The 23907-nt window shown below is 46.9% G+C and overlaps 1 protein-coding gene across 4 annotated transcripts in view; it reads right to left on the reverse strand.

Moving 5' to 3' along the window:
- TRAPPC9 (trafficking protein particle complex 9) overlaps positions 1 to 23907 on the reverse strand; it is a 701893-nt gene that overhangs the window by 590837 nt on the left and 87149 nt on the right. For all 4 annotated transcript variants that reach the window (XM_032246659.1, XM_032246663.1, XM_032246652.1 and 1 more), the window contains 2 exons: positions 20834 to 21050; positions 9554 to 9697 (listed from right to left, as the gene is read on the reverse strand). In XM_032246659.1, the coding sequence (XP_032102550.1) occupies positions 9554 to 9697; positions 20834 to 21050 (361 nt within the window). The remainder of the gene's footprint in view (positions 1 to 9553; positions 9698 to 20833; positions 21051 to 23907) is intronic.

Genomic DNA, 23907 nt, shown 5'->3' on the forward strand with positions numbered 1-23907 from the left:
AATCAAAAAGAATGAAGGTAGTCAGGGTGAGACAGTGGAAGCAGGCTGGCTGGGCCTCTCCATACTTCCAAGGTGCAGACAGGAGAGGATGGCAGAAAACATGACTCCAGGGCTGGGCCAGAACAACCGCATGGGTGGTCAGGCGAAGGGTGAGGAAACAGAGGCGAGAACGGACGGGAGACACAGGCCCACGCTGGTCACTCACTGAGTGCCATTCTCCCTGCACCCCACCAGCCCCACACTACCTGCTCTCCATAGACACAAACAAGGCCAAACCCATTCGGCCCTCCCTAGCCGTGGTGCCGTGCCCATGGATTCAACCAACCGAGGACTGAAAATATTTGGGAAAAAAATTGCATCTGTGCTGAACCTGTATAGTTTTTTCTTCTTCTTGTCACTATTCCCTAAACAATGCAGCAGAATAATGATTTATGTAGGTAGCATTGTATGAAGTATTACAAATCAGCTAGAGACGGCTTAAACTGTATAGGAGGCTGTGTGCGGTGGCTCACTTCTGTAATTCCAGCACTTTGGGAGGCTGAGGCAGGAGGGTTGCTTCAGCCCAGGAGGACGAGACCAGCCTGAGCAACATGGCGAGACCCCATCTCTGCTAAAAATAAAAATAAACACATAAGTAAACTACAGGGGAGGATGTGCATAAGTTATATGCAAATACTTTGCCATTTTATACCAGGGACTTGAGTATCCCTAGGTTTTGGTATCCAAGGGAGCCTGGAACCAATGCCCCCCGCCGATACGCAGGGATGACTGTCCTTCCATCGTGCTTACGGTGGGCTGGCATGACCACATAACTCAGTTCTAGCCAATGAGACAGAGAGGTCTGCTAGAGACTCTTAAAAACTTTTGTAATGGCTTGATTGAGATATAATTTGCATACCAGTTGGCCCATTAAAGGGTGCAATTCAGAGGCTGTGAGGATTTTCAGAGCTGTGAAACATACTGCTGGAATGGCTTCATCACCTCAACCCTATACATACCCTTTAGCCATCGCCCCCCCTGCAACCCCCCATTCTCCCTTGTCTTAAGAAAGACTAATCCATTTCTGTCCCTATAGTCTATTTTGGTCATTTCAAATCATTGGGATCACACACCGTGTGTGTGGAGGTCCAAGCCTGGCTTTGTCCACCTGGCACTGTATTTTCCAGGACCATCCGCATCACAGCATGACACCTGTGTGGCTGCACAGCCCTGTGAGTATTCGCACACACTTTAGGTGGATAAATTGTTTGGCATATGAGTTATCACTCAAAAACTTACTTTATTTTAGGAAGACTTTCGGTTTCCTGCAGGCAAAAGCACGACAGTGGCCACGGGGAGAGAGGTGCTGCCTAGCAACCGTTGTTTGGAAGTTTAAGATGCTTGAACCACCGTAAGGTCTAACAGGAAGTCAGATTCGTGTTGGATACTACAAGATCTGGGATTCTGCACTACTTCTGCTGAACGAGGAACTGACAGTCTAATCTCAATCTACACTTTCAACGACAAGGTGGAGAGGCCACCTTCCCAACACCCTAAGACTGGGCTGAACATCAAATGTGGTGGAAACAGCATGCACTGAACGCCGGTTACACTGGCGCCTATTCCCTGCGCAGACTGGGCTGAACATCAAATGTGGTGGAAACAGCATGCACTGAACGCCGGTTACACTGGCGCCTGTTCCCTGCGCAGAACACCTCTTAAGGGCACCATCCTTTCCTTCCCCTTGCTCCTCTTCCTCTGTTTCCACCTCCCACCCACCCCTTCCCCAGGCCAGTCAGAGCAGTGCTATGGTTAATTATAATATTATAATACAAAACTTAACAGCAGCACATCTTGAAAAAGAATCACGCCACATCTGACAGCCCTTTGGGGTGATTCTGCTGTTCTTACTTCTCGCTCGGAGTCTTCTTAAGGTAACCTTGAGCAAAAGAACCACTAATGTCTGACTAAGGAGCTGGCGTCCAGGTCCCCCAGAAGGAAAACAGTGCCATCTATACGATAGTTACTAAGCACTTCTTGGCAGCAGACAGACTGTTACGCACTTCAGGTGTGTCACCTCCAATCCTTAGAACAATCCCACAAGGTAGATGCAAAAACCAAGACACAGAGAGGGTTTTCAAGAAAACACCGTCTACCCAGAGGCCTCCAGAAAGACACTGGAGAGCATGCAAACCAAAAGCCTTCAGATCCCAGCAAGACCAAGCCCAGGAAACCACGTGCTATGCAGACCATGTACACTCTAGAGCAAGAGCATCACACTCACTGCCATCGTAACCTGGTAAGGTCATTTCAACAGCAGAAATGCTGTGAAATAAGGCACACTGTTAACACAAGTGCATTCATTCACTGGCCCCTCCCACCAACTGGCGCCCCCCCTCATCGCTCCTCAGTCTTTTCATGGTAGCATTAATATGACATATTTATAGCATCCTTTTTTTTCTTTTCTTTCCCTTTCTTTTCATAGGTATTGATATGGTATGCATTTTTTTTTTCTTGAGACGGAGCTTCACTCTTGTTGCCCAGGCTGGAGTTCAATGGTCCCATATCAGCTCACTGCAACCTCTGCCTCCTGGGTTCAAGCAATTCTCCTGCCTCAGCCTCCCAAGTAGCTGGGATTACAGGCACGCGCCACCATGACCGGCTAATTTTGTATTTTTAGTATAGACAGGGTTTCTCCATGTTGGTCAGGCTGGTCTCAAACTCCCAGCCTCAGGTGATCCGCCCACCTCGGCCTCCCAAAGTGCTGGGATGACGGGCACGAGCAACCGCGCCCAGCCATAGTGTGCACCTTTTAACCACACTTCACTCACAGTAGCAGAGCCAATATATGATTGCACCTTTCCTAGGGTTTTTGATCTCAGTCCTTGAAACAGTTTACCCAGCTAATTTTTCCACTTGTTCCCTTTTCAAGTTATTTGATGTCAAAGCCACAAGTCTTTTTGATTTTCCACAGGAACTGGTGTCAGTAACTATAAACTCATCCTGGAACAGCCAATGCATGGATCAGCATCAGGCAGCGGGCCAGATCTGGCCCATAGGCCGCAGTTTGCCAAACCCTGCTGAAAAGCCTGACGAAAGGCCATAGCAGGGTCTTTAAAATAGCCAATTAGAAGAAACATCCATTTGACAGCATAGCAGAAGGTGAGTTTAAAGAGGCAGAAAACTTCACTCATTCAGCCAGCATTTAAGGACCTGTGAGGTACCAGATGCTGCTCCAGATATGCATGACAGTTCGTGTCTTTGAGGAGCTTAGAGGTTTGCTGGATGGAGAAACAGGCCAGCAACTCCACAGCCCAGTGTGCTGGATAGAAGCTCTGAGGCAGCAGGCACGGGGCATGGGGAGCTCCCAGAGGGGAGAGCTCAGCATGGCAGGGATGAATTCCTGGATGACGTGACAGTAATGGAAACAGCACGTACAACGGCGGCAGAATAGCAATGCTGTTGTATTTGGAGAACTGTCAAGAATTTAGTATGGCCAAATACAGGGTGAAAGTGGGAGTGGGAAAAGATGAGGCTGGAAATTATAAATCGTGCCATTCTAAACCTTTCACAAAGGAAGGAATCCCTCTGCCCTCTTAAGAGACTCCTGTGCGGTTCACAGAACCAGGCTTGCATGCACAACCCACAAAGCTTCAGAGGACGACAGTTCCGTTCATCTACTGCTGGAATGCCATGGAAGCTCTGTGCCCACACACACAGATGGGAAGCCTCAATCAAGATGACCTTGTACCCAGGATCACAAAAGCATCACAGTCATGGTTCCTAAGAGTCCACAAATCATCACAGTAGTACTTCATCTTGGAAAAAATGACCAAAGTCTTGGGGAAGTCAGAGCCTTTCTATGAAAATAATTGCCCTTATAGCATACCTGGGGTCATCTGCACATACTGGAGGGTACACCTGGAGCAGACGTCCCCGGATGATGCTATCTTCCACTGCACATCACCAGTCCAGCTTTGCAAACGACAGGAAGGCTAGAAAGACCCTCCTCAACCCCAGGGTCATGGTTTCCTATTCTTGGCTGCTCTTGTATTCCAGACTTTACTTCAATGCAGCAAAAGTTGGAAATGTTAGTTATCCAGCCTGTGAATGGCACCAGGAGCTCTTCAGAAAAAAAAAAAAAAAAAAAGGCCATCCAATAAACTATAGTATCTATCACTAAAAACAACAAATTGCCACACAGCACTGCACAGCCCAGCTGTCCAAACAAGAAAATGGAGGCCAGGGAAGATTTAATTATCAATCGGAGGTTACAGTAATTAAAGGCTGAGGTGAGTGGAAAGAACCTTTCAGACCTCCTGACTTTTGTCCTTTCCCCAGACCACTCCAATTAACCAAATAGCAATTTACGTAGGCCTTTCAAGAGACTGTTATTTGTTCAACAGTATCAAGTGCCCCAAGTTCTTCTCCTTTTAAACTAAGTGTCTTCAAATAACTAATTAATATGAAATTAATATGACCTCAAATAACCATAAGACACTATCAGCATTTCATGGGAAAACAAATTTTCCTGTCACCTAAGAGCATACAGCCAGGACCCCATCAATCACAGCGTGCATCCCCTTCCCAGGACAGGGGGGCACTTGACAACTCCAGAGGAAAGGGTTATGCTGCCTTTTCATCGAAAAGAAAACCCAATTTATGTCTAATGGAAATACAGCCCTTACAGAAGCATAGTGATTTTGTTCTCTGTTTTCTCACTGGGAATTAACAATCCACCAAAGAAAAGATAGAAAAAGATCTTAGAAGTACACCATGATCACAGCTCCTCCTCTCTTTTCCCATAAGCTGCCTGATGTAAAACCCAGCTAAGTCCAGTGGCAGCTCTGTCAGTCATCCAAATGGAGATAATGAATCTCTCCTAACTCACTCTACAAATACCACGGAGAAAAATTCCTACATGACTAATTTGAACTCAGACTTTAAACACATATTCTCCTCCAGTATTTCTGGTAGATCTTAAAAAGAGAAAAAGAAAGAAAAAGAAACTATCTTCAGGATTCCGGCGTGGAAAAGAAATACTGAAGAGAGATCACAGCATGGTAGGGGAGTTCACTAAGGGTCTGGCCATGAAAGCAATGGCCACAAGTGACCACATGAGGGAGACGAGCAGTCCAACAGGCAAGCCACGTCCAACAGGCAAGCCACGTCCAATGGGCAAGCCACGTCCAACGGGCAAGCCACCACCAATGGGCAAGCCACATCCAACGGGCAAGCCAAGGCCAACGGGCAAGCCACGGCCAAAGGACAAGACACGTCCAATGGGCAAGCCACGGCCAATGGGGAAGCCACGGCCAACAGACAAGCCACGGCCAACGGGCAAGCCACGACCAACTCGAAGCCTCTGTCCTCACCTAGGGCTGACGAAGACCACAGGCCACAGTCAGAGATGTCGGTTCAATAAGAGTTCACATTTATGTGTTTCACAGACATATATTGCAAGAGCCTCCAATGTGACCTGTGACAAAATGTCTACTCGAAACTACAGCATACAGATCACCCTTCTTCAAAGGTCACATGAGGAGTAGGTGCAACAATCACATGAGAGGCTTAGAAGTAAACAAAGCTTAAAAATATAAACAGGATAAGGAAAAAAGGAGGAGAAGGCAGAGGTTAAAGCATCAACGAGAACTCTCGCTGTACCTTCCTACAGAGGTTTTCTCTGTCACCTGAAGAAAGACGCTGACTATGAGTTCTGGACAAGAAGGTCAGGGCAGACAGGCAAACGCTCACCCACTACCACTCCCAGGCGCAGGGATGTTCATCAATGCATGAATGCTATTAACAAAAAAGAAACACGGCAACAGAACAACTGAGTGCCGTGTGTGCCCATCCACTCTTTCTTCCTGGCTGCCATCTCATGGACACACACGCAAACATCAACCTCCGAGCACGTGGGGCTGGCAGACACAATCTACTTCTCAGTGCTGTCACAAAAACAAGACAAGGCCCCACATGTCTGGAGTGGAGACGGTCAGACTCATCAGCCTGACACAAGAGTAGGGTGGGTCACGCCAATTCCTGATCCTGCATCCACACTCAGTCATCTCACAAGCATGGAATGCTTCCCATGTCCCGTGGAAACTGCAGGGCACCCACAGGGGAAGCTATGGCCTTGAGAAACACAAACTCCGACAGAAATATACGATGCAGCATACATATACACATATATATACACATACAGTGTACATACACATATATGTCCATTGTAAAAAGAATATGCTTTGTTTTTTTTTTTTTTTTTTTTTTTTGAGATGGAGTCTCACTCTGTTGCCCAGGCTGGAGTGCAGTGGTGCAATCTTGGCTCACTACAACCTCGGCCTCCCAGGTCCAAGCGATTCTGCTGCCTCAGCCTCCCAAGTAGCTGGGATTACAGGCATGTGCCACCACACCCGGTTAATTTTTGTGTTTTTAGTAGAGATGGGGTTTCACCATGTTGGCCAGGCTGGTCTCGAACCCCTGATCTCAGGTGATCCACCGGTCTCGGCCTCCCACAGTGCTGGGATTACAGTGGTAAACAACCACACCCAGCCAAGAATGTGCTTTTGAAAAATGCCTGAGGACCCAAGTCAGAATCAACTTTTCCATAGAGAGTCACGGTTAAGGCAAGGGCTGTAAGGACTTAGCATCCAGTCTTTGCCAGGTACAGCTCCAGTAGAGGGCAGGCAGAATGAGGTCTCTCCCATGGAGGGAGACAAGCACTGACCAACTAAATACACAACTGATGACTGAACTGTAACTGTGGTAAGTGCAGGAAGGAAGAGAGCAGAGTCTAGCTAGGGATATGTGAAGGGTTTCAAGGCCCAAGAGGAGCCACATGGTGATGCGGCAGTGTGTGGGGACAGGGGAGGTGCGCCGACCCTGCTGTGGGAAGGAAGGTATGTGCTGAAGAAGCTCAAGATGCAGCAGACACAGCCGGCGGAGGAGCGACACGGACAGCTCAGGTGAAGGGCGTAAGGCCAGGTTACCACCACTGGCCGGCCGTGGGGACTGTGCATGCTGAGACGAGGTGTGTGGGGACATCACCACCAGGGGAGAATGAAATCCTGGCTACTGGGGCAGAGGGACGTGCCATGGGTCAGGGATAGCACCCAAGAGTCTAAACTCCTTCACAAACAGAGTCCAGGTACTGCCTCCTTAGAGCTGCTGGATCTTGAGGAGGTTCAAGAAATCCCAGGGCAGAGGTGGAACAGCCCCCAGGGACTGTGGAGAGCAAAACCTCACTAGAGCATGTAACACCAGACCTCTGCCCAAGCTGCCCTCACTGAGCCGCAGCCTCCCTGGCAGGAGACACAGGTGGCTCTGGGAGCTCTGCCTTGGCCTGCTGCTCCCTCCTGTCACCAAAACGCCAGAGTGCAAATGGGCCATGGAACCACCTTCACTCTGCAGATACAACCATGACTAGCACAGTTCAAATGCAGCCCCAAAAGCAACAGAGACACAACACACGCAGAGGAGAAGCTGCACAGCTGTCACCAGAAGTCCTCAATAGAAAACAACAGCTATTCTACACACGAGGATGCAAACGGCCACAATAAGTGGTGTGTGCCTTCAGAATCTTGGCAACAAAGAGCTACAGGATCTCACAAAAGAATTCCTTTCTGACAGAGACGGCCATGGAAATCACTATAGAGACATTAATGTTTCCTTTAAAGAATGCTAGCGTTTCAACAGGTGCTGCTGAGTAGATAGGCTTTATGAGGATTGCTTAATGTACACTGGGTTTCCTTTTCTTTGGAGATGGGGTTTCCCTCCTGTTGCCCAGGCTGGAGTGCAATGGAGCAACATTGGCTCACTGCAACCTCTGCCTCCCGGGTTCAAGTGATTCTCCCTCATCCGCCTCCTGAGTAGCTGGGATTACAGGGCCTGCCACTACCCCTGGCTAATTTTTTGTATTTTTAGTAGAGATGGGGTTTGGCCATGTTGGCCAGGCTGGTCTTGAACTCCTGATCTCTGGTGATCCGCCCACCTGGGCCTCCCAAAGTGCTCGGATTATAGGTGTGAGCCACCACGCCCAGCCAGAATTAGTGCATTTAAACCTCACAGCCACCCTCCAAGAGGCACACCCCACATAACCCTGGAGCCAGAGCCTCCTCGAAGACGGAGAACAGCCAGGGGAAAGCGGTGGGTGGAGGGATGGAGACAAAGATGTACTGGTTTTAGAAATGTGAAAACAAGAGAAGCGAGAAACTTGGGAGGTGCCTGACAAGAGAGTGAGGGAGTGGGGTCCCACCTGGACAGTAGCAGTGACGTCGCAGCACTGCAGGGGGCAGTAGAGAGCAGCCCAGACCGCCTGCAGGGAGGAGTCGTGTTCCCCAGGGGACAGTGCTGGCTCCCAGAAGCTGTCCTCCACCGGGAAAAGGCCCTTCATCGAGACCCTGTCCCTTCCTGGGAGTGGTGAGAACCCAGGGCCTGGAACAGGGACAGGAAGCCCCGGCCCTCCCATCGCCAGAGATCTCTCTGATGGCTTCCCAGGTGTACAGGCCCCGCTGGGTCAGCAGAGGCCTTGTCTGCTTGCTGAAGAGAACCACATCACCCAGGGTAGGCTGCATGCCACTGCTGGTCAGTGAGCAGGTAGAAAGGCCCACCCCCCACAGAACAACAGGGGACAAGTCTGCAGACACGGCAGTGCAGAGCTCCCCATGCGGCTGAGGCCTGTGTCGACACAGCACGGAGAGCCAGCGTCTCCCACTGTCCAGTCCTGCCTCCGTCTCTTTCCTTCCACGGGGTCGATCCCATGAGTACTTCCCAATACACTCTGCACATATCCGTCTCCACACAGACAACACTTCCCCGAGGACCCAACCGCCACCGCACACTGCACCAGGGCCAGAGGCACAGGCAGGAAGGCAGGTTTGGGGCGGCTGAGCCCCAAGTGCCTAGGGAAACAGGTCATGACTGAAACTCAAAAAGCAGACAGCACCCAGGAGGAGCGTAAGAGACGCTGAGGGCCAAGAAAGGAGCCCGGGAGAAAGGCAACCTTGAAACAGGCGCAGAGGCGGCGCGTGGTCCCATGAGAGCCAGCACACTCAGACCTCATCTCTGGTTCTGGAAGGGAGGAGGGAGTTACCCAGTGACTCAAAGGGACACGAGGGGCCCTGGGGTTCTGCTGATGCCTACCTCTGGTCTGGGTGTTGATTACACGGGTGGCCGCTTGGTGAGAATTCACTCAGCCACATTCCTATGAGTTGTGCACTCCTCTATGTAAATGTTATGCTTTGGCATTTATATTTTATAAAAGGCAGGCTAAGGAAACGAGAGACAACACAGGAGGCTGAGAAGAAGCCTGAGAGGCAGAGGGAAAAGCCGTGGAGTGCGGTGACCACAGAGCAGGAGGAGAGGGCGTGAAGGCAGGAGGAGGTGGCACCAGTGTCCCAGAGAAGTGATGTGGAAGGAGGGACCAAGGTACGGAGAAGGGACCTTCTCACCAATGAGGAGCTGGACAACGTCTTCCACCCACTGAAACCCAAGCCCAGGGTTTACATAAGCCAGCATCTAAAGTGCTCTCATTCACAGTTCCTTGAAGAAAAGATCATGGTTTGAGCTCACTCACCCTGATCCGACAAGAAGTCCAGCATGGTCTGTAGAAGGAAGGACAGGTGTCTGACAGAGAGGGCAGGGTTCCCCATCCTTCGGGAGGCGTAGACCAATTCATGGAGCAAACGCATCTGGACCGCGGCCCAGCCTCTGTGCGTGCCTGCGATGGAAGTTACAAAACGTCACAAAAGTGCTTGGAGTAGGGGCAGGAAATACAGCTAAGCTAAGTTGTAAAAGTTGGCAATTTGAAGACAAATGCCTCAACTATCGAACTCAACAACCAACAACAAATATTACATCTGCTTTTAATGACCCTGTAAGAGGACTTTAAAGTTGGCATGGTTTTCATACAGCAAAAACAGGCATTGCATTACAGTGTCTCTCTTCTGCAAAGACTGATTTCAAAATAGTCCACTTTGAAATAATTATAAGCTTAGAACAAAAGATGATTTTCATGTATCTGAGTTATAGGCATACATTTTTTTCAAGAAAATACTCATATTTAAAGGGCCTTCATTATCAAAAACCAAGAACACTAAATCAAAAATATAGTATTTCTCTAAAATATGAGAAAAATGAAGAAAATTGGAAAGCTAAATTAGAAAAAATTAGAAAAAAAAGTTAAATTCTACAGCTGCTCCCCCCAAAATAGTTTAGCATCTTTGAATTAAAGATGGAGAAATCTAGATACACAAACAATTGAAAAGCATCTTTTCCTCTTTTTTTGAGAGTCAGGGTATTGCTCTGTCATCCAGGCTGGAGTGTCGTGGTGCAGTCACAGCTCACAGCAGCCTGGACCTCCTGGGCTCAAGCAGTCCAGTCCTCCCATCTCAGCCTCCCAAGTAGCTGGGACTACTGAGTACACACCACCATGCCCAACTAATTTTTTTTTTTTTTCCTGTAGAGACAGGGTCTCCCCACGTTGCCCAGGCTTGAACTCCTGGCTTGGAGCAGTCCCCCCACCTTGGCCTCTCAAAGTGCTGGGATTACAGGTATGAGCCATTGCTCCTGGCCAATCTGTGTTCTTAACACACACACCCCACCAATGACTCTGATAACCAACCACACTGACTGGCAAATCACTACTCCAGCTGATCCAAAACTTAGACCATGAAAAAACACATAAAGGTCCATTCAAACTCAGACAAAACCAACATGCCCTGAAAGTCCATAATAGCTCACGATAGTCGGTTGGTTCACAAGTATTTATCGAGAACATAATAGTGTGCCAGGCAGGTTCAGGAGCACGAGTAGGGAGAAAAAGTGCCTGCTCTCATGGCATTGGCATTCTTGCGGGAAGAGTCAGGTCGCAGCCCTGGGAAGACAAACGTGCTGGTGGATGCCGGGACAAACACAAACAGTAATAGTGAGGGCGGATGGGGGTGAGTGGAACTGTCAGCCAGGGGAGAGGGGCAAGGAGGTGGGCAAGGAGGTAACAGGGCATGAGATTGGGCACTCGCCTGATGCTGACTGGTGAGCAAACAGAAGAGAAGGGAAGCCTCCTCCCCAGCTCAAACAGCAGGGCCCTTCCTTCTATCCCAACCTTTCTGTTTGCCCACTGATATTTGAAGACGCTGCTCCGAGCATCTGCCACTCACGGCCCTTCCTGACCTCTTCTCTCAGCACGCTGCCCTGCACAGCTGACCAGTCCCTCTTCTGTACTTGCACTGCATTCTGCACACGTTGCAGCCCACAGGAGTGATCTGACAGGTACCATAAGGCACCCGTAAGCGCATGTATTTGTTTCTCCCGTCGATCCTTAATTTCCTTGGGAGGCAGGTTTGTGTCTTATTCATTCAAGTGTCCCTAATGCCTAGCAGGATGCCTCATAACACCGTTGGTACTTAACACATATGTGGATCAAGACGAAAGGCTGATGAGAGCAAACCCTCGCGTGTTGTAGACACGGATGCTAGTAAGAAGGAGTACATCGCTGTGCACTCCTTCATGATCTGCAATGAAACGCTTCAACAAAAAAAATGAATAAAGTAAAAATAAAACCAGCGTGGTCAAATCTTGATAATTATTAATCTGGACAACGGACTCATGATTCTATCCTAATGTGTATATATTTAAAGTATTTCATAATAATTTTTCATTGAAATCATTGGAGCTGACCAAACACACACATACACACATTTAAAAAACAAACAAACAAAAACACTACTTTATATCTTAGTAGCTTATCTTCTGGAAATCTTTTGGAATATGGCAGGACTTTTCATACAACTGCAGGAAAGGAGAGAAGGACGAGTCTCTGCGATATTCCACACTGTCAAAAGAAGCCAAGACCAAATGCCAAAATGAAGAAGAGATTTTTTTTTAAGATTATGAAGCTGAAATCAGTGTCATGACTAACCTAGCCACGAATTCAAAAAGGCCCAATTTAACCAATCTCAACACTACCATATCTAGAAAGTTTTCTCACATAAGAATTGGGCAAATATCACTTTGCTGATTCTTTTAAAAATAGATAATGATCCAGTTCCTACCACAGGCGACTATGAGTAAGACCGAGCATACATTTTCTTAACAGCAAATAGTGTACAAGTCATAATTTCTATGTTACTCAAAGTGCTCCCCCTATAAAATGTGAATTCTTTTTTGAAGACAGATTTGCAGCATATGAGCCAGTGATAAAATTTTCAATACTCTTGTAATCAAAAAGTTCACCAATTTGGGGGTTTATTATATAAATGAACTATTGCCTTTAGCACATCTGCCTTAGCTCTCTCTTTCTTTCATAAGAGTTCCTGGGCAAAATTTAATCCCTCATCCAGAAAAAGGCTTGAGCAAAAGGCATGATCAAAAATCTTCACATGCCACAACACAAATAAGATTTAAACGATACTGAGCAGCCCATTAAGCTGGCAAATACACACAGCACATGTCAGTGTTCCTACCTCGACTGTCTATAACCAGCTAGTGCAAACGTTCATTTCAAGAGAAAGAATACATTTTGGGACCAGAGAATACAGACAATCTGCCTTTTATTCAGGGTGTTAGATTTCCATTAAATTCTCTGGGAAATGTTTAAAGCAGTCCAGAGCCAGAGTGCAGATGGGGTTTAAAGTGACTTTTGTGTTTTGTTAAACAGATAGCCAGCTGACATTTACCATTTTTACATTATTTAATCTCAGTCAGTCACCTTCTTTCTCTAACCTCTTTCACAAAATAATGGCAAATGTCTCCTCCTGACACGGAAGTCTCGATACAAAGTATCAAGTCACTTGAATGCATGCTTATTTGTTTTGTTTTTCAAAAGAAAAACAATTTCTTTTCAAAAGGAGTATGTTTCATTCGTCATTCAACTCAAAAATTAAGAGCAAGAAACAACTCAATAAATGGCAACAGACGTGTTATGGTAGCCGCCCACAAGCATCGGCCCTGCATCACCCGCACCTGCTTGGGCACCGTCAGGGACTGGCGCAGGGACACAGAGACACACAGGGGCCTCAGCTCCCACAGGGCCTACGGGCTAGCATGGAAGGCAGATGTTAAATAATCACACCCAACACTTTTGTTTTGTTTTTTTTTTTTGAGATGGAGTTTCACTCTTGTCGCCCAGGCTGGAGTGCAATGGCGAGATCTTGGCTCACTGCAACCTCCACCTCCCGAGCTCAAGCAATTCTCCTGCCTCAGCCTCCCAAGTAGCTGGGATTATAGGCGTGCACCACTATGCCAGGCTTGTTTTTGTGTTTTTAGTAGAGACGGGGTTTCACCATGTTGGCCAGGCTTGTCTCAAACTCCTGACCTCAGGTGATCCACCCGCCTCGGCCTCCCAAAGTGCTGGGATTACAGGCGTCAGCCACCGTGCCCAGCCCCAAATGTTTTTCAGATGTACTTACAAATTATGAGAAGTGTTGTAAGGAAGAACAACAGAATTCCATGAAAAAAGAAAAATAACAGCATTCGATAAAAGAGAAAAATAGAACAGTTCCGCTTAAGGCTGAAGGACCACTGAGGACCTCTCTGAAGAAACGGCATCCAGCTGTGACCTGAGGATGACGGGGAGTGAGGCAGGGAGAAAGGGAAGAGTGTCCCCAAAGGAGGTAAGAGTGTCCCCAAAGGAGGCCAGAGGCATCAGAAGACCTCAGACTGGCGCAGTCTTAGATGTTATAGATAAGTGGCCTCAGGATAGGAAAAAAAATAAAAACGACTCCTAGGATAACTTCCACAGAGCCCAGGAGGCTTGCTTTTACCCTGAAGCCAGCCTGGAGTTATATTCAAAGGATGCAAAGAAAAAAAAAAAGGAACTGAAAAGCAATTTAAATCTTGCCTGAAGTCTCTTAAAAGCACACCAAATGGGGATTCCATTCACAAGTGCACAGAGAAACCTATTAAAACACACTTTCTAATCACTCCACAAAGCAACAGTGTGATTGCTTTAAAAACTCTTTCTTCTTCCTAAACACTACTCCTTCCCAATCCAATTTCTCCGGAATCCAGCCTAAATGGGCTTAGACACCCAACTCTCCCCTGCTAAGATTTTGGGGTCTAATCTCTCCTCTTCCAACAGTAACTCTTAGCATTTTTTTTTCAAGATGGAGTCTCCCTCTGTTACCCAGGCTAGAGTGCAGTGGCACATTCTTGGCTCACTGCAACTGCCACCTCCCAGGTTCAAGCAATTCTCCTGCCTCAGCCTGCTGAGTAGTGGGGACTACAAGTACACACCACCATGCCCGGCTAATTTGTATTTTTTTGAGTACCGACAGGGTTTTGTCGTGTTGGCCAGGCTGGTCTCAGACTCCTGACCTCAGGTGATCCACCCACCTTGACCTCCCAAAGTGCTAGGATTACAGGTGTCAGCCACTGCAGCTGGCCACTCCTAGTGTTTGTTGTTGTTGTTGTTGTTGTTGTTTTGGGGGGACAGTCTTACTCTATTGACAGGCACCAGGCTAGAGTGTAGTGGCGCGATCTCGGCTCACTGCAACCTCCGTCTCCCGGGTTCAAGAAATTCTCCTGCCTCAGCCTCCCGAGTAGCTGGGACTACAGGTGCACCACGACGCCCAGCTAATTTTTGTATTTTTTAGTAGAGACGAGGTTTCACCATGTTGGCCAGGATGATCTCAATCTCCTGACCTTGTGATCTGCCCACCTCGGCCTCCCAAAGTACTGGGATTACAGGTGTGAGCCACCGCGCCCAGCCCACTCTTAGCCTTTTAAAATGAAAATCCTACTAGTTTTAGGGCTTATCCAGTTATTTTGTTCAAAATTAACTGTTGCTAGGGAAGGCCCCTCCCTGGTCCTCATCCACAACCAAAGGCCAGGAAGAGGCCTGCCCTAGAAACACATACTCCTTGTGGTGTGGGGGGCCCAGGGGAGGAACAGGCTTTGCAAACCCATTTCACACTAGACTCAGGGGATGCTATGGGAGGCTCGATAGACCTGACCAAGGATCTCATTTGACCAACAGCCACAAACACTTGCTGAGCACCATCCAAAGCTCTTCACAGGACTGACCAATTCAATCCTTACAACCTCCACCAGTAAACTAGTGTAAACTAGTGCCCCACTTACAGATGAGAAAGTGGGCACACAGGACTCAGGGACACCGCCAGGGTCACACAGCCAGTCAGTAATGGGGTCCTGCGCTGTCACCAGCTGTGTGACCTCAGGAGTAACACTGCGCCTTGCCCGCCCTGGTCCCTCACGTGGCACCTGGAACGCACAGTCTCTATTCACCTAGCTGTGAGAACTGAGGTTACACATGTGAAAACTGCTTACCGTGAGACCACAGCTAGCCTTGGCGTGGATGAGAAAGAGACGCCCGTAGGCAAACGCAGCCTGCAGGCTCAAGGCTTAGCAAGGCACGCCCACAAAATCCTTGTGGGAGACAAGAGCACCCCTTCAGCGCCCCTTAGTCTGAATGCACCCAGCCCTGAGCCACAGATGGCTGGCAAGCACAGCCCAGCACCCCACACAGGCCACAACTGTACGGTGAGCCTGCCCAGCACAGCGACCCTGCCCAGCACAGCAGCTGCTCCAGCTATGTCACCTAAAATACCAGGAAATAGCAAAGAAAATGTGAACAATCACCTTTTTTGTGTGAACAATCAACTTTTTGTAACATCTAATAAGAACCATTTTTTTTAACCTTCATTTTAAGTTCAGTGGAACAAGCAAAGGTTTGATACACTGGTAAACTTGTGTTGTAGGGGTCTGTTGCACAGATTATTTTGTGACCCAGGTATTAAGCTCAGTACCCATTAGTTATTTTTCCTGATCGTCTCCTTCCTTCTACCCTCTACCCTCATCATTTAGCTCCCACTTATAAGTGAGAATATGCAGTACTTGCTTTTCTGTTCCTGTGTTAGTTTGGCTAAGGATAATGGCCTCCAGCTCCATCCACGTCCCTGAAAGAACATGATCTAATTCTTTTTTATGGCTGCATAGTATTCCATGGTGTTATATGTACCACATTTTCTTTATCCAGTCTATCACTGATGGGCATTTAGGTTGATTCCATGCCTTTGCTATTGTGAATAGTGCTGCAGTGAACATACGTGTGCATGTGTCTTTATAACAGAATGATTTAATGAAATGTAAATTGTTCTATTATAAAATTTTTTAATAAATAAAAATAGCCCTAAAATAATAGTAAATATATATATATATATATATATATATATATATATATATTTTTTTTTTTGAGACAGAGTTTCACTCTTGTTACCCAGGCTGGAGTGCAATAGCGCGATCTCAGCTCACCGCAACCTCCGCCTCCTGGGTTCAGGCAATCCTCCTGCCTCAGCCTCCTGAGTAGCTGGGATTACAGGCACGCGCCACCATGCCCAGCTGATTTTTTGTAGTTTTAGTAGAGACGGGGTTTCACCATGTTGACCAGGATGGTCTCGATCTCTTGCCCTCGTGATCCACCTGCCTCGGCCTCCCAAAGTGCTGGGATTACAGGCGTGAGCCACCGCGCCCGGCCAATATTTTTATTTATTAAAAAATTTTATACTGTGAAGGTATAGCATTTTATAGTATAAATTTTCATTTATTAAAAAATTTTATACTATAAAGGTATAGTACTAAAAATAGTGTGGTAATGGTGAAAGAACAGATAAATAGGTCAATGGAGCAGAAGAGACAGCCCAGAAATAGAACCTCATAACTACAGTCAACTGGTCTTTGACAAAGCAGCAAAGGCAATCAATGGAGCAAAGATAGTCTTTTCAATAAATGGTGCTGAAATAAATGGACATCTACAAGCAAAAAAAACCTCCAGACACAGACCTTATACTCTTCACAAAAACTAACTCAAAACAGATCAAAAACCCAAACGAAGAATGAGAAAAATACAAACCTCCCAGAAGTTAACACGAGAAAATCTAGGTGACCTTAGGTATACTTATGACTCTTTAGATATAACACCCAAGGTATAAACCATGAAAGAAAGAATTGATAAGCTAGGCTTCATTAAAATTTATAACTTCTGCTCTGCAAAAGACATATAAAGAGAATGAGAAAGCAAGACACAGACTGGGAGAAAATATTTACAAAAGACACAACTGATAAAGGACTGTCATCTGAATCACACAAAAAACTCTTAACATCAACAGCAAGGAAATAAACAACCCAATTAAAAAGGGGGCAAGAGATCTGAACAGACACTTCACCAAAGAAGATATCCAGATGGCAAGTAAGCATAAGAAAAATGCTCAACATCATCTGCCATCAGGGAATTGCATGGTAAAGCAATGAGATACCCGTAAGAATGGCCAAAATCTAAAACACTGACAGCTCCAAATGCTGGCAAGGCTGTGGAGCAACAGGAGCTCTCATTCATTGCTGATGGGGATGCAAAATGGTACGGCCACTGTGGAAGACAGTTTGGCAGGTTCTTACAAAACTAAACATATTTTTACTGTATCATCTAGGAACGATGCTCCTTGATATTTACCCAAATGAGCTGAAAACTTATATCCATACAAAAACTTGCACACAAATGTTTATGGCTGCTTTACAATTGCCAAAACTTGCAAGCAACCAAGTTGTCAACCAAGATTCATTAGATGAATGTATAAATAACTGTGACATATTCTGATAGTAGAATATTATCCAGCACTGTAAAGAAATGATCTATCAAGCCATGAAAAGACATGAAGGAAAGCTAAATGCATATTACTAAGAGAAAGAAGCCAATTTGAAAAGGCTACATATTGTGTGATTCCAACTATATGACATTCTGGGAAAGGCAAAACTATGGAGACAGTAAAACGGTCAGTGGTTGCCAGGAGGTAATAGGGAGGGAAGGATGAGGAGATAGAGCACAAAGGATTTTCAGGGCAGGGAAACGTCTCCATATGATATCATAATTGTGGATACTCGTCAGGACACATTTGTCAAATCACACAGAACGTACAATGCCGAAAGTGAACCCTAATGTAAACTATGAACTTTGGGTGATGATGATGTGTCAACATAGGTTCATCAGTTGCAACAAATGTACCACCCTGGTATGGTGTATTGACAGTGGGGAAGTCTGTGGGTCTGCAGGGCAGGAGGTAAGTGGGTCATCAGCCTCAATTCACACAACCTCATGGTCCATCTAAAGTGCCAGTCATGAAACAAGGGCTTGGGAGACAGGTTCCATCCCATCCCTCTGGGGAACACAGAGGAAAAAGAAATTAGAGAAAGGGAGGGCAGGTGACAGGGCAGGTGCAGAAAAACTGTCATAAACCTCACCACAGAGCACACCTTATCCATCTTTGTGCATGACCTTGCCAGGTCTCCTCCATTCTGTACCCTGTCATGGTTTTGGGGGGTTTCTTTAGTTAAACATGGGGCTTGACACCTGTCTGTGCTGGATGTGCTGGTGATTGGACTCATGCTGTTAGTGGAGTTCATTTTGAACCTGGATTTTGTCCTTTGCTTTCGTCTTAGCTGTTGGTGATGACACTGAGTGCAAGAGGTCAAGAGTGGAGTTTGGGACCCTCTCCAGCAGGCCTTCTATTCTGTAGGGATGTCCTGGTTCTTGCTTTGTGTTGGACACCATGCCACATGTTGAGGGTGAACACACAAAGTCCCAAACTCCCTGACAGATCTCAGCCATCTCACCCTAGCAGATAGCATGATAGGCTTGTTTCACTTGCCTGGAGTGTCATCAGCACTCCGCCTCACCCTGTGGCCCCAGAGAGGCAGGATATCTTAGGCTCTAAAGACACAAAACCCTCAAAAATTGGGGATTCTTATGGGGATCTTGATGGGACTTGGGGGATTTTCAACCCTGAATACATCTGCTTGCATGCAAGGCCTCAGCTCTTCCTGGCACAGCTTCAGGCCAGACCACAGCAGTCCAGAGCAGAAGTGTCCTCCCCACATTGCAAAAGCACCCCCCAGGCCTAGTTCTTTTCCCTGGAGAGAAACAAGAGGCTCAAGTGCTACATGTGCTCCATCCCATCTCCCTTCACTCCCTGCCTGAAAGGCTCTCCTCCGGCCACACCACTCACTTAGTCTGCATTTTATCTTCCAAACCCCAGTGCCCTCCTTTTAAATGAGGCAAGAGGATCATCTCAGCCCAAGAGCTTGAAGCCATCCTGAGCAACATAACAAAACCTCATTTCTAATAAATGAAAATGAACAAATGCTTTCAGATATCACAGTGTTCTCAGCCAGGGATTTCACAAAGTATTGCTGCCATGCCAAATCTGGCCACCATGTCCTAATGTATCATGGTTTACACACTGCCCCTGGCTGTTTTCACACCGAACAGCAGGGTCAGGTCATTTTCACAGAGACTGTGAGGCCCGTGAAGCCTAAAATACTTACTCTCTGGCCCTTTGCTGACCCCTGCTCACAGCTAATCAGAATGCATCCTGAGAATCTGATTGGAGATTCCATCAGATCTAAGTGTTGCCTTGGGAAGATGGCTGAACAGTAAGAAGTCTGGGGAGTGTGACTTAGGAGGATGGTCACAGCAACGTTAGACATATAAGTTAGAAGCAGCTCTGGAAGGACCTGAGAGCACTGTGCAGACAGCAGGAAGCTGTCGTAGGTGAGGGGCAGCTGTCTGCTTCCACTGGACAGGGAAGACCCCCTTTGCCATTGCATCACTCACCCACCATACCACTTGGCATGGGGGCAGGAGTCTAACTAATTACCTGTTGAATCAATGTACCAAAAAGTCCAGTAGACATGTCTTCAGATATTCCAGCAGGTGAAAGTAAGGAGAAACACAATTTTTAAATCCATGTTGGGGAGAGCCCTAACAATCAGAATTATCCAGAAGTAGACTGGATTCATCATGAAGCCATAAGCACCTCCAGTCAGCAGAGGCCAGTGAAACTGATGGACATGACCACATAAAAAAGATGCTGAAGAATCCATTTGTGCCCTGGTGGGAAATTAACCTACATGACATCTCAGTTCTTTTCATAACTAGAAGCCTACGCCTTTACTAACTCCAGGCTTGAAAAAAAAAAAGTGCTCTATGTTTCCTATCTAAAAGCAACCCCTCAAACTTTTTTTTTTGTTTGTTTTTGTTTTTTGAGACAAGGTCTCTCTCTGCCGCCCAGAATGGGGTGCAGTGGCGCAATCCCAGCTCGCTGCAGCCTCCGCCTCCCAGGTTCACGCAATTCTCGTGCCTCAGTATCCCAAGTAGCTGGGACTACAGGCGCGTACCACCACACCCAGCTAATTTTCACATTTTTTGGTAGATACAGGGTTTCACCATGTTGCCCAGGCTGGTCATGAATTCCTGACCTCAAGTGATCTGCCTGCCTTGTCCTTCCAAACTTCTGTGGATTATAGGAGTGAGGTACCCCGCCTGGCCCCAAAAAATATTTTTTCTCCTCCTAATTAGACTTCACCTAATACAGAGCATTATCCTTATACATATTTGTTATTAGATTTATAGCTTTATTCTTAATATGTATTGCCCTGCATTAATATTTCAGAGTAAGAATTTACTTAGCATAGCTGGGGTATACACATATACCCAAGTATATTTATTCCTGCTTCATTGATTTATGCTAACCTAACTAAATATCCTAAGTAAAATTCATTAGGTATTTCCAGTATTTGATTGATGATGACACACCACGCCAATGAACTCAGAGGCGATTTCTAACTCTCCCTGATAAAGATTCAAAAATCTGAACCCCAAAGCAAAGTACAAGTACATCTTCTTATCATCTGATGATAGTAGGTACCCAATTGCCGGGCAGGGATTTAGACATCCTTGAGTCACCAGCACCAGTCACAATGTCTGCCATGCAGAGCAGGGGCCCAAACAGCATGTGATCAGCCGACAGAAAGCAACACCTTGGCACCGGCAAGGGGACTCCAGTACCTCTGCTGAAGTCTTTTGGATCCAGTGACAGACTGTAGCCGGGGAGCGTTTCCAGGAGGAGTTTGTAGCAAGCCCTCCACCCAGGCTCCGCGATGCTGGGGGCCACGCACTGCATGGCGGCCACGCGCTTGAAGAACGCAGACTTGCGATGGAAGCCGATCAGCTCATAGAGCTCAGAGAGGATGCTGTAGCGCTGAATTTTCTCTTCCTCAGAAAGCTGAAGCACAGGGAGACAGTAAAAAAGCTTTTGAAAGAAACTTGTAAGTAAAAAAAGAAACACAGGTTTAAAATGTTTCTTCATAAAACAAAGACCTGAGGAGACATAGAGGAGAGGGAAAGCCTGGCGAGCAGCGCTGGGCACGGGCCCAGGGCAGCACCGGGTGGCTCGAGACCTTCCCAGCCATCGCTGCAGATGCACCAGTCCTCCTGCTAATGCAGCTCAGATTCTCTGCTACAAAGGTACTTGCTACAGATCACACGACACCTCTATTTTAAGTTCCTTAACAAAAAAAAAAAAGAAAAGGAACAAGAGTTCATCTAGACAACAGGATTCTAACAAGGTCTTTCATCAAACACAAAAAGTCTTAAAACACAAGAATACACAGAACCATGGAACTGGGTAATGAATTGTTTACAGTAACACCACTGAAATTAGACTTAAGACTTCATAGTTTACAAAAAGTTTTCTTTCATCCAAGACCCAATTGAATCCTCCCAACAACCCTGTAGTGTAGCAATCTTCTATTTCTTCTTCTTTTTTTTTTTTTTGAGATAGAGTCTCACTCTGTCGCCCAGACTGGAGTGTGGTGGTGCAATCTTGGCTCACTGCAACTTCCACCCCACCCCCAGGTTCAGGCAATTCTCCTACCTCATCCTCCTGTGTAGCTGAGATTACAGGCAACCACCCGCATGACAGGCTAATTTCTGTGTTTTCAGTAGAGATGGGATTTCTCCATGTTGGCCAGGCTGGTCTCAAACTCCTGACCTCAGGTGATCCGCCCGCCTCGACCTCCCAAAGTGCTGGGATTACAGGTGCGAGCCACTGCACCCAGATGACAACTTCTGTTTCTTCAGTACCTACTGTATGGCAGCAGACTTAATGTACCTGATTTACTCAATGCAACCATCTGTGAGCTGGCAAATAAGGACAATAACAGCTCAGGGAGACATTAATCACCTATGGAAAATCACACAGCCAAGAAGTATCAGGGACAAGACCTGACTCTGGGCCTGGGCTCTGCCCACTGCACAGCTGCCCTCAGAGAAGAAGGAAGGCAGAGCCCACTCTGCTGCTCCAGGAGCACTGCTCAAGGAAGCGCTTCTCTCTCTCCTCTGCCCTGGACGATGACTGTTTCCCTGATGTTTCTGTGAGTAGAGAGCCTTAGCTTGAATACCCTTGCAACTTGGGTCTCCAAACCCTGCTTCCACCCCCTTTCCTTCATGCCCACTGCCATGGCCTCGCTGGGGCCCTCATCAGCCATCATCTGGAAGACAAATCAGCATCATCTTCCCACCACCTCCTCCACCTTCCTTCACCTGTCCACACACCCCTGCCAGACTCAGGTTCCTGAGACATGGCTCAGAGCCCATCACCCCAGCCATGGTTTGAATGTGCCTCCCCAAAATTCACATGTTGAAAGCCTAGCCCCCAAGGTGATGGTATTAAGATGTGGGGACTTTATGAAGTGATTGGGTCAGGAGGTGAAGCCCACAGGAATGGAATTAGTACCCTTATAAGAAGAGACCCTGGAGAGCTAACTCACCTCTTCCACCATGTGAGAACACAGAGAAAAGATGGCAGTCTATGAACAAGCAGGTGGGCCCTCCCCAGACACCAAACCTGCTGGCACCTGGATCATGGACTTCCAGCCTCTAGAACTGTGTGCAATCAGTTTCTATTGTTTACAAGCCACCCGGTCAGTGGTTTTGTTACAGCAGTCTCACCAAACTAACACAATCTCCATCTTGAAACCACTAGGGACCCCTTCAGGCTGTAAAATGGAGCTCAAATGCCTCACGGGCATACTAGGTCCTCCGCAGTGAGCTCCAGCCTGCTCTGGGAACTCGACGTCCCACTGTCTACCTATTACCTCACCAAACTGAACAACTTTAACTCATTTGTTTCTCCTTCTGTCAACGCATATTCCCTGAATGCCTACTCTGTGCCAGCCACTCTTGTGGTGGGGGATACAGAAGTGAACAAAACAGGCTAAGACCGCCACCTGGAAGGCCTCCGTGCTAATGACGGGCTAGTCCCCTGGCTTAGAATCAGTGGGGAAGATGACAATAAATCAATGAACAATGAAATAAAATCACTGCTCTAAGTCCAGTGAAATACACTTTGACCTAGAATCACGGGTGGCAGCTTGTGAGGTGGACTGCACCAGGGGACGCCGCCAGGATGCACAGGTTCTCTGCTCCTGCACTCCCTCCACTTCCACGTCTGGCTCTCCCTTCGGAGGCTCAGTTCCAAGGCCACCCTCTCCAAGAAGCTCATCTTCATGCCCTTCAGCTGGAAACTGCTGCTTCCTCCTTCCCTAACTTCTCCTAACCATGCTGGACTCCATAATGTCCTTTCTCTGTGTCTCCCATACTATTTATGTATGCATTGTATCTCTGCACTCCCACTTTCCCTAAGTGAAAGGTCATTTCACATTCACCCCAACGAGGTGTGAGAATCATCGCTGTTCTGCCTGCTCACCAGCATCTGATAATATCAGTCTTTTTTATTTTAGATGTTCTGGTGGCTTTAACTTCCATTTCCCTGAAAACCAATGATGTTGAACCTTTTTCATATGATTACTGGCCACCAGTATATTTTCCTTTGTGGAGTGCTTATTCAAATCTTCTGACAGCTTTTAAAATTAGATTGTTTGTTTTATTATTGAGTCATAGGAGTTCTGTATATATTCTGAATGCAAGTCCTTAGTTATATAGGTTTTGCAAATATTTCCTTCCAGTCTGTTGCCAATTTATTTTCCTACGGGAGTCTTAATAAGCAAAAGCATTTCATTGTGCGGTAGCTCAACTTATCAGTTTTTTCTTCTACAGTTAGTGCCTTCTGTGCTCTAATC

The sequence above is a fragment of the Sapajus apella genome, unplaced genomic scaffold (genome assembly GCF_009761245.1).
Source record: "Sapajus apella isolate SASKATOON/1434 unplaced genomic scaffold, GSC_monkey_1.0 scaffold3, whole genome shotgun sequence".
NCBI lineage: Eukaryota > Metazoa > Chordata > Mammalia > Primates > Cebidae > Sapajus > Sapajus apella.